General features: G+C 36.7%; 1 protein-coding gene across 2 annotated transcripts in view; it reads right to left on the bottom strand.

Annotated features, from left to right (window-relative positions):
* Positions 1-12,423, bottom strand: part of ATRNL1 (attractin like 1) — a 744,759-nt gene that overhangs the window by 659,412 nt on the left and 72,924 nt on the right. For both annotated transcript variants that reach the window (XM_024121650.1, XM_024121651.1), the window contains exon 8: positions 11,027-11,282. In XM_024121650.1, the coding sequence (XP_023977418.1) occupies positions 11,027-11,282 (256 nt within the window). The remainder of the gene's footprint in view (positions 1-11,026; positions 11,283-12,423) is intronic.

The following is a 12,423-nucleotide window of genomic DNA, read 5'->3' as shown; positions in this document are numbered from 1 at the left end:
ACTGAACATTACTATGTATCAGATGCAGTGCAAAGCACTTCACAACTTTTACTGCATCTAATTCTCAAAACCAGCCTATGAGGTAGACTGTATTATTATCCCCATTTACAAGGAATGAAAGTGAGGCTCAAAGAGGTTAATTAACCTGCACAAGGTCAGACTGCTTTTAAGGGGCAGAGTGAGGATTCTGATGGCCTCTTTGGATGTAGGGAGCATTTGACTGCAATCAGTGCATTTCCTAGAACTCATCTTCCCTCTTCATTTCCCTTCTGACAAAACCTCTCTCCCTGCTGCCTGCCGTGGTCTACTTCAATGAATAGAGAAGTTTGCAATCAGAAACCAGGGATAGTCCTCGGCCCTTCTCCTCATATCCATTCGATATCCTGACATTTGACCTCACAGATTTCTCTCCCACCTGTCTACTTCTCTGCAGTCCCTCTTGGTCTCTCCCAGCCTCTGTCATGTCTCACTAGGACCATGGCAGCTGTAGCTGAGACAGGATGCACAAGGGGGAAGAGGAAGAACTCTGAGCCAGACTGCTTGATGTGGAGCTCAGGCTCTATAACTTGCTACCTGTGCAACCTGGGGCAAGTTACTTCACCTCGTTGTGTCCCAGTGTCATCTGTAAAGTGGGGATAATAATTAGAACATGCTTGACATACTAACATATTATATAGATGTTAGAAAGGAGAGAGGCCACTTACTTAACTCACTTTCCCTTCCCCTCATCATTATTCACATAGTAGAGTGTGGTGGTTGTTTTTGATGCAAATCTGATAACATCCCACCAATGCTAAAAAAAATCTTTTAATGGTTTCCCATTGCCCTCAAAAATTTCTGGCTCATAACTTTCTAACTTCTAGCCAATACTTACCATCTTTGAGTTCTTCCAATGCTTTGTGGCCTTTGCACAAGTAGTTCTCCACCTGGCATACCAATCCAACTACATCTAGTTATCCTTCAAAAAACGGGATTCAGAGTAACTTTTTCAGGGAGGCTTTCTGATCTCGTCAGTCACGGCTCCCATGGCGTGCGCGGCGGCGGCGGCGGCCATGAACATATTTTAAAGTTTTGCGGAAATAAAGGCTGCTCATGATGCAAGTGAATTTTAGTCTCATCAGCATCTTCCTGATTTGCCTGAACAGCTAAAAGTATTTCTGATTACAGAAAGAATGCCTTGAAAAAGAGGCGTGCACGTCACTGAGGACGTTGCTTCATGCGCTAGTCTTCCCTTCAAGTTCAACTTTAGTCTAGAGTTGGAAAAGGGTAAGGTCAGTCCAGTCCCCTCCCCTAGTGGGGAGAGCCTGGGACAAACCTGATGTGTCACATTGCTTTCCCACATGGGGAACCTTTTGCTCCAAGCTGCAAAGGCCACCAAATCAAAGAAGCACACAGAGCTGAGGGTCAGGGGGCAGCTGAAGGCAGTAAAGCAGGAAAGGAAGTCTAGACTAGTTGAGAAGCCATGAGAGAGACCCAGAGTGTGTCAAAGTCAGTACATGAAGCCAGGGATGGACGGGAGGGCTCGGAAGATGGGAGCAGAGGGGAAGAGAAAGAAAAGAAAGCCAGCGGTAGTGCTGGGCAAGACCTGAGTAGGGTTGTTAGAGCTATTTGAGGCTGGAAGCAATAGAAAACCCAACGACAGAGGCGTCCACAAGTAGAGGATAATTTTCTCATGTCCCGTGAAGGTCGGGGGAAATATAAGCTATTAATATATATATGTTATATATATTATTAATGTTAATTTGTTATATTATAATTAACAATAATATATCAATTATATAGTATACATATTATATAATATAATGACATAATATTAATATGTTTATCCCATGGATAGTCTCCTAAACAGGTCTTTAGAACTCACTGAAATAAAAATAGTTTTAATCTCTCCAAATTTCCACCAACTTCTCATTTTCCTTAATGTGAGTTTTGGCGTTATTTTTTTAAGTATGGGGAGGCAGGGAGGGTTCAGCATGGGGACAACAGAAAGGCAGCCCGGAATGGGGCAAAACACAAAAAATAGCACAAAATGCATCTCATTGGTCAAAGAATCATTTCTATATAGACACTTATTATCTCATTACAAGAAACATTTATTTTCCCATTTTCATTCTTCTGAGGACCTAATCAGACTTTATAGCCTCTTATAGAAATGTACAATTTCACCCACTGCTTATTTAAAAAAGTTAGAATAGCTAATGCTCTTGAAAAATGTAAGCAAATATATCAGTCTTAAACAATATAAAATGCTACAGATGACCACATTAAAATTTTAAAATTCAAGAATAGTAGTAGTAGAAATGAACTAAAGGACCTAGCTCCATGCTACTCCAAAAATTTGTATTTCTTCTGACATTTTTCTCCATTAACAAACTGTACGGGACTTCCCTGGCCGTCCAATAGTTAAGACTCCGTGCTTCCACTGTAGCGGACATGGGTTCATTCCCTGGTCAGCGAACTAAGATCCTACATGCCACACAGGGAGGCCAAAAATAAATTAATTAATTAAATAAAGGATAGACCTTATTTATTAAAAAAAAAAAACAAGTGTGAAGTCCTCTCACAAAATACCTCTTTCCCCCAACCTCCAGGATCCTAATACCTAAGTATGCATGAAGGACCATTTAGATTAAAAGTTATATTTGAATCTCCGAGAACTAATAGTAGGTGCAATCAGACATGCTCAAAATGAGTAACTCTAAAGAGTCTAATAAAAAGACTGTTTACAAAAGTATGGCTAGGGTAACATCCTGGGACTATCAGAGCAGAAAGCCTTTACTATGCTGCGGCATGAAATAAGCAAGAGGAGGGACTGTTTTCTAGAACTCTAGAGAGTAGGTGTATGGGGAAGAACACCAGAAAGTGAAGCCTTCAGTAGGACAACCCAATTAACCCAAGAAGATCCAGCAGGGAGGGAGTTGGAGGAATAAAATACCTTAACCTCACTCATCTCCCACCTTCTGATCTACTGATGGTGCCTCCTAACAGCTGACCCCAACTGAAAGCTGGAGGGCATGGGAGCAGAATGGAATGGTGAAGGGTAGATCTGGAGAGACAAATGAAGAATATCAAACACAGTATCATATGAATCACATCACCACTAGAAAAAGAATAATATGCACAGTACACAATTTAAATAATTTGGCTAATATACTTTTAAAACATTCAGGAAATATATAGATTCACTTTTAAAGAATACTGCTGAAAACGCTATTCATTCACCCACAAATATTTATCAAGCACTTAATACATGGCACTTTACTAGAAGTAGACATACAAAGAGGTAACCAGCAGGATTCCTCTCTAAACTTAACTTCTTGGGGGAAAAAAATGCAAGTACAAAAACAATACCTATAAAAAGCAGTATATGTGTCATATTCATTTATAAACAAAGAGATACAGGAATTTAGTGGATAATTAAACCACTTCCAGAAAATGAAAAAGGTAGAAAGTATAGCTGTGGAACACCGAGAGTCTTTCATCATTACACAATTATAAAGGCCACCTCCACTTTGTTACTTAAACAAGTTTATAAAGCCTTTACTGCAAGCTTATCTCCTCATTATACCTTCCCCTGATAATTTTCCTGAACATTTCCAATAATTTTTTCCATGAAGCTTACAGGTTACTGTCACTCCCGACCACTTAATAACCATACACTTTTAGAAGTTGTACTCTAGGGTGCCTGATAAAAAATTTCTCTGCCAGATCTATATTTACGTGTGCTCCCCAGAAGCTATTTTCTCTAGTATTCTGTTGTTATACATCTACAACACATTTTCATATAAATCAAGCCACACTCAAGTAAACAAATCTTCAGCTAAAGAATGGACCGACTTTAGAGAGACAGCCCACAGGACTCAAATACTATGTGTTGATTTAATGCCTGGGTAATTAAGTTCCATCACCACCATGGTAAATGCTTCATTAACAGACTCTTTAATGGCTGCCTTCTCACGCTCGCATTACTTCTCATCTCCCCTAAGACTGTTACCTGCATTTTCCAAGTGAGATTCACTTGAATCCTTGTTTCATGGTCTGCTTCTGTGAAAACCCAGGTTTAAAAACATCCTATATTTCCTGCCACTAACTTCTTTCTCCCCTTCACAAGCAAATTTCCTTGAAAGAACTGACTTTGCCCATTGTGCCAGATTCCAATCCTCTAACTCCCTCTTAAATCCAGTCAGGCTTTTAACCCCAACACTACACAAAAACTGTTCTTGTTGGGACTTCCCTGGTGGCGCAGTGGTTAAGAATCCGCCTGCCAATGCAGTGGACACGGGTTCGATCCCTGGTCTGCGAAGAGCCCACAAGCCACGGAGCAACTAAGCCCGTGCGCCACAACTACTGAGCCTGCGCTCTAGAGCCCGCGAGCCACAACTACTGAGCCCATGTGCCACAACTACTGAGGCCCGCGCACCTACAGCCCGTGCTCCCCAACAAGAAAAGCCACCGCAATGAGAAGCCCGCACACCGCAACGAAGAGTAGCCCCCGCTCGCTGCAACTAGAGAAAGCCCACGTGCGGCAATGAAGACCCAATGCAACCAAAGATAAATAAAATAAAATAAATAAATTTATTAAAAAAAACAAAAACTGTCCTTGTCAAGATCACCAAAGATCTGCACAGTACTAAACTTAATGGCCAATCATTAGTAATTATTTTACTCGACCCATCAGCAGAGCAGCATTTGGCACCGTTGATTACTCTTCTGTATAATAATCTTTCATCACTTAGCTTCTAGTTCACTGTACTCTTCCTTATTTCCTTCTTCCCCCCCTACCTCTTATCATTGGGCTCAATCCTTTTCTCCTTTCTATCTACACCCATTTCCTTAGTGATCTGATCCAATCTCATGGCTTTAAATGCCATCCATATCCCAAGAAGTCCCAAATTTACATCTCCAGCCCAGATCTCTCTCTAGAGCTCCAGATCCATACAGCCAACTGCCTACTTGACATTTTCACTTTAATGTCTAATGGATATCTCACGTATAACATGTCCAAACTGAACTCCTGACCTTCGAATCACCTTCATCTCAAACCTGCTTCAGAGTCTTCTACACGTCAGTTGATGGCAACTTCACCATTCCAGCGGCTCATGCCAAAAACTCTGGAATCATCCTTGACTCCTCATTTTTTCTCAGACACTACCTCCAAACCCTCAGCAAATACTATTTGTTCTACTTTAAAAACATACAAAACAAACTGACTGATTCTCATCATCTCCAATACTACCACCCTGGTCTAAGCCACCATCATTGCCCAGATTACTGTAACAACTTCCTAACTGGCCTCCTTGCTACTGTTCGTTCCTCCCTAGAGTTTATTTTCAACACAGCAACCAAAACGATTCATTTTAAAATGTCATCGCTCTACTCAAAATCTTGCAGTGTCTCTCCATTTCACCCAAAGTAAAGTACAAACACTCGGCAGAAATCTGATGATCTTGCTCCTTGTTACTTCTCTAACTTCATTTGTTAATGTTTATTCTCTCTCTATGAAGAGAATAAACATTAACAAAACATTTCCAGACTCCTTACTGTTCCTTGAACATGCCTGCATATTCTTGCCTTTACACTAGCTGTTCCTACTTTCTGGGAACTCTTCTCCCAGATATCCACATAGCAAACTCCTTCACTTCATTCAACTCTGATCAAAATTCATCGTCTCATTGAGGCTTACTCTGGCCTCCCTATTTTGTGACTACCTCCCACCCTCACAGTATCTTAATCCCCTTCCCTTGCTCTATTTTACTAAAAATTACTATCTTCTAACACATCATCTATAAGCATACCTATTCTGTTTATTATTTATTGTCTGTATTACCCTGCTAGAAATAAGTTCTGCAAAGATAAGGAAAAATACCTGATGCATCATTGGCTGAGAAGCATTACTGCATATCTGTGGAACCAAAACTGTGCTCCTATAAGCTACAAAGTCAACGCAATATTTGGAGGTACTCCTTGGCTCAACAGATACTCTAAAATTCATAAAGAGCAATGACAGTGCCTAAGACTTTTAACTACAGTTTCAAGAGCTAAAAAATATTCTGCAGTATTTTAGATTTTTTTTCAAATGTTAATGTTAATGTACAGTGTTCAAATTAAATGATTAAAGATAAGTTAACCAGATGGTTCCTTTGTTTTAAATCACATTATTATCAAAATATCAGGGAAGAGTCACAGTACCAAGCACAGAGCCAGAAATACTTCAGAATTATCTGCAACATTATTAGAAGTTGAGTAAGTGGTCACTTGGAATATGTTAATTGGAAGTTTTTGTCTCTTTTTAAAATTTCTACATAATGGTGAGATCAATATCCTTAGGGTATACTTCAGAGTAAATTTTTATTCAGTAAAATACTCTGCTTTCATGAATTACTATGCTATAACTTCAGCTTTCTTTTCAGTTACCCTCACTGCAATGCTGGTTAAAGTGATAGACTCTTGTTTAATTTAAAAAAAAAAAAAAACAAAACTTTTTTTCTTAGTTTCCTAGAAGCTTTAAACATGTAAGGTTAATCAAAGTAAATCCAATCTACATTTGGGTAGTTGATGCCATTAAAATCAGTCAAGAAAAAGAGCCTAAACTCACATCACAGTGTAGTAATTCCCACTAAGAACAGAGGGAAAAAAATTTTAACTCTCTCCACAGAGATTAGCATTCACTTATAACTAAGATGATAAATTATCCCATTACTTATATTCAGAGCAGCCTTACTTAACATAGTATCATTCCCTAAAGTAGCACTTGTCTATGGTATACACAACTTATTTATTCTGACAACATCTTTATATATACCTATTGTTTTGTATTCTTTCATAAGTACTTTCCAAAGTGGAAGTACTTACAGATTATTTTTTTGACATCACATACTTTAACAATAAGAGACAAATTCAAAATACTTTAGGAGTCAAGTAATATGTTAACTTTACATTATTAAGATATCATTTTAGAAAAATGGATGAGTTTTACTTTGTACTTAAATAATTTATAGCATTTTAAAACTACTCATAATTCACCTACTATTCTTATAAAACTCATAAATCATGTATTCTTCCCATTTCCACCTTATACTACATTCTTAAAGGTACCTAACAAATAATACAATTAATAGACAAAAATCAAACCAAAAATACCCTGTTGACAAATTTATTTAGAAATAGTATTTTGATTATAGAATAAGGCAAAAAAAAAAAAAAACCCACTAGAAATACTTTAAAAATTACCAAAACTACACTTGACATTTTGTAATCAAATTATTCCAAATAAAACCAAAAACCTACCAATCAATGAATTTACTGGTTAACAATCCATACCAACATTTACCATTCAGAGAAGATTAGAATAAATTTGTTGTGCCTTCCTAACCATCCGTGGAAAGTATAACCAACCACCATGTCTCAGGACTGAATGAGACTATCCTTCAATAAAGGGAAATATGAAAAAAGTAAAATATATTCTATGAACTGTAAACTATATCCAGTAGGGAGATGGGGTAGGGAAGGCATATACCAATCAGGTGGCCTATAGATTTGTTTCAATGGCCAATACTGCAGGTAAACCCATGCAGATATGGCATCAAAGAACTTCTGTATAAAGTCGGGATCCTTAAAGGGTTATACCATCAATGAAAAAGTGAGGTTTTTAAAAATCTGTTCTGTAGAGGCAGACAGAAAACATCTATTTCAGCTCTGGTTCTACATAGAGGAAAAAAGTTTGGGCATAGACTAAACATAATGTCACTTTGGGGCATAAATTCATCTTACATACAAACTCAAAAAAAAAAAAACCACATGCCAAAAGTTTAACTTAATTTGGACCTGTGTTGCTAGGCCCCCAGGAGTCCGCACTCTCTCTCTAGAGCAGGGGTAGGCAAACTAAGACCCAGGGCTAAATCTAGAACAAAGCCATGCCCATCTGTTCATGTTTATGGCTCCTTTCATGTTACAACAGCAGAGTTGATTAGTTTTGACAAAGACCATATGGTCCACAAAGCCTAAAACAGTTACTATCTGTCCCTTTATAGAAAAGATTGTGACCCCTAGCATAAAATACTTATAATAATGTCAAATGTGTTCAAAGTAAAACAATATGAATTAAATTAGTAGAAACAGTAGCCTGTAAATTGGAGGTTGATCAAAGAGTAAAAGTACTGGTTAACTGCCGACTTAAAGTATTCATTTTAAAACTTAAAGTCATCACCTATGGTTCAAGTACAAGCATGGTAATAGTTTAATCCTGAATCTTCCCGTTTTCCTCAGGGAAGACATATAAAATAAGGAAAACATGGGGAGGAAAGGTGAAAGAAAAAGAATATTAAATTTCCAGAGAAATTAGGAATGAAAAAATCTAACCAACTCCAAATCAGGTGCGAATGTGCAAAAAGCCAGTGAAACTAAGAGAATCAGATAGAGAAAGCTGCAAGAATGCAGAAAGGAAGACAAAAAACAAGGAACATGGAAGAAGCCTAATGGTAGCTCTCAAATATTACCTCTCTTGTTCCCACAAAAAATGGGCCTCACTCTCCCTAATCATGAAAAGAGCTATAATTAAAAACAAAAAAAGACAACAAAGTAATTAAAAAAAAAAAAGTACATAAAATGTACAAAAACCAGAGGGATCACAAAGCAAAATCCAACTTTCTCTTGTATACAAGAGATACATTTAAAACAAAGTGATTCTGAAAGGTTAACAATAAAGGAATGGGCAAAGGTACACAGGGAAAAGACTGACTTCCCCAACCAAAAAAATACCAAGAGCCATAATATTAATAATAGACAATGTTGAAATCAGATCAAAAAACACTGAACAAAGCACTTTATAATATTAAAAGATACAATTTGCAATAAAGATATAACAGTTATGAATATCCATAATAGCAACTTCCGTAAAGCATAAATTCCAGAATACACAAGAAGAAATAGGCAAAAATAACATTTTTAGACTTTTATTAACTTTCAGAGCATGATAGATCAAGTTAAAAAATATCGTAAGTAAGGAAGACCTAAACAGAATAATCAATAAAGTAGATTTTATATATATGTATCAAATGCTATACTTTGATATTATAGGATTTACCTCCTTTTCAAGTGTCTATAGAACATTTATGAAAATTGGGCCCCAAAGAAAATCTCAATAAATTACAAAAAGTAGAAATAATACCTTCAACATTCCCTGAACACTATAATAAAACCAAAAATTAAAAACAAAATCAAAAAACAAAACAACCTTTTTACATAGAAAAGTTGTCACTCTTGCTTAAACAACTCTTGGGCCCACCTGAAAAATGAGAATGACTCACCCACATTTGCTTCACTGCTACCATGAGTTTGTTATGACAATAATGTATGTAAACAGGCTTATTTAATGCAGCATTTATTAACCATTACACTCTAAAATGTTCCTATCAGCAGAATTCTCTTTAGATTTCTTCTACTTTCTCAGTAAAATAAGAAGTAAGAGAGTAATGATGAGGAGTGAAGTGTTGGAAGTTTGAAGAGAGAAAGGAAAACATATGAAACAGTCATCTTGGAAAACTGAAAGACAGATTGGTGATTATGAACTTAAAACTCAGTAAATGAGAAGTACGGACAAGAGAGGGTGAGAGAGAGTGAAGCACTGACAGGAGGCTCAACAGACTAAAGGCTCTGGTAAGGCGGAAGAATTCCCAGAGTCTGGACACTCTTCAGGAGTAAGGTGGAAAGATCAGCAGCACTTGAAGAGTAAGATACTTGAAATGGAAATTATGGGATTCGTAGCAGGTACACAAGGTCAAGAGTACCACAATGCAAGAGAAAGACCCCAACAGGATGGAAAACAAGATCTTTGTAAGAGAGATCAAAAAATTGAGAGGACAGAAGCATTTAAATGGATCCTATAATATCCATTAAAATATCTGGCTAATATATGTAGGACAGAGACAGTGAGCCAGAAGCTATATTCTTCCAGGAATTAAGCATAGTGATCAAAGGAGCAACAGAGGAGTGTAAGATGGAGAAGTATAGGTGGTATAGTCTGATGATGTAAGATTCAAAGTTGAGTGATTTAAAGGAGGAAGGAGTAAAAATAGAGTGGAAATGACAGTAAGAAGTAAGGATGATACATATCCCAATTCCAGCTCAGCTGTACTGGGGATATGAAAAAGAAAAGATCACTTTAAAGGACTGAAGGGGAAACAGTGGAGAATTTAGAAGGGAGTCCTCCTCTGACACACAAGCACTCTCTTGTTGCCAATGGTGATCTGCAAATGAGTTTTCTCATTAAGACTACACAAGGACTCTAAATAGTTGAATATAGTTGTCTATACACAAAAGGGCCAAAAACTTGAGTTCATAATCCTGGCCAGAACCAGAAATGGAGTATGTTCCTGAATCTAAATAGCAAACACAGCGTATATACATTTGTAGGCAAATTAAAAAAAAAAAACTTACAACTGTTTGAAAATGTCATAAAGAATTCAAACAAATAAAGTACCAGAAAAATAAATTAGAGTATTTAAGAGTCATATGTAGATTGCCCCAGTCACCTTCACACACCAGATATAATCTTTTATAGAAGCCAAAAGACTGTCTTTGGGAAGCTTACTTTAGAAGAGTAATACATACATAGAGATATTGCAATAAGATTAGAAACAGAACCTTGAAAAATGAAAAATCCTGAAATCATGGAATGCATAGTAAAGAAACTAGGGTAGTTTTAGCTTTCGGTTCATAAGTAAAATCCAAAGAAATAGCACCATCTATTGGAATTTCAGATATTTAAAATACATACTCTCGATTCTTAGAAAATATGTCTAGTATGTAACATTTCTGCACATTTGGCTAAGGAGATAACTTACATATTAAAGAACAATATCTAACACAAAATAAAAAAGTTTATAGTAAAAAGTATTAATTCTTGGTTTATAATTCTAATCTCAAATAACTAACCATTTTGACTAAATTCATATGAGGCTTTTATTATAGATAAAATATTCTCAACCAATAAAGAAGAGTACATAGTTTCATGTTCAAAGTAACTCACAGATATGGTATTCCTGTATGCTGCTTGTATAACCATATATTGCAGAATATCCAAAAATTATGATCATGACAACATCTCTACTATCCAACTCCATAATATGTGCTGAATGTCCCTCCACAGCATACTGCTGACCATGTCCAAGCACAGTAGGAGTTTTTGTACTCCATGACTGACTATGTATGTTAAAAACCCATAATTCATCTGTGACATTGCCATCACTTGTTTCAATTCTGCCTCCATACATAAAGATGTTTTCCTGTAAATTAAAAAAACATATGTTAATAAAAAAATATTTGTATCTTAGCAAGATATATTAATTAAAAATAAAGACTAAATTTAAACATTAAATTTTAGTAATTGCTCACAACATGCATAATACATAGTTCTTATTTGTAAAAAGTCAAATGGGAACACATGAGTAATGATAATTAATTCTTTTACTTACAAAAAGGGGGAAAATCCACACTTACAAAAAGTTACTTTAAGGTATTTTATTTAAAAGTTATGTAGTCAATTAACCATGTTTTCAATTATCCTAGTTGTTGACTCCCTAGTTGTTAAATTTGAATTTTACCATCTATTTGTACTGCTTTGTGATAGTCTCAGTCATTCACTGTTTTCATCATCGTTCACCAGAAAGGTAGATCACATTTGCGTATATTATGTGGAGTACATTTTTATTACCACTTCTCATGGCTATGAGCAAATACATTACAGCACTTATAAATTATACAATTTCAATATGATTGAAATGAATGATATATAAATCATTACTATTTCAACCACCTAGAAAGAGAAAATAATTTCTTCAACCTAATAAAGAACATCTAAGAAAAACAGAAAGCTGATATTACATACACTTAATGGTAAAAGACTGGATGTTTTACCAAGGTCAGTAATAAGATAAATATGCCTGCTTTTGCCACTTACATTCAACATTGTACTCAAGAGTTTAGCCAGAGCAAATATGCAAAAACTGAATAAAGGTATAAAGATTAAAAAAGAAAAGTAAAATATTTCTATTTGTAGATGATATGAACTTGTATACAGAGAATACTAAGAAATAAAAAGACAATTAGAGGGAAGCGGAGTCAAAATGGCAGACTAGGAGAATGCAGAATTCATGTCTCCGCACAACTAGGGCACCTACCAGGCACTGGTGGGGGACCACGGACACCTAAGGGGCCAGGTAGGATGTGGAGCATTGGGGGAGTGAAGGGGGAGAAGTGGAGGCAGGACGGAACTAGAGTCCCTGAAGGGCAGCTGGGGGAGGGGAAGGGAACTCAGGCTGAAAGGGGGAAATTGGGGAACCATTGGGAGGGCAGAGGATCAAAAGGGAGCATTGGGCTTCCCTGGTGGCGCGGTGGTTGAGAGGCCACCTGCCGATGCAGGGGGTA

This window comes from Physeter macrocephalus, chromosome 20 (genome assembly GCF_002837175.3).
Source record: "Physeter macrocephalus isolate SW-GA chromosome 20, ASM283717v5, whole genome shotgun sequence".
NCBI lineage: Eukaryota > Metazoa > Chordata > Mammalia > Artiodactyla > Physeteridae > Physeter > Physeter macrocephalus.
This window is presented reverse-complemented; position numbering and strand designations above follow the sequence as displayed.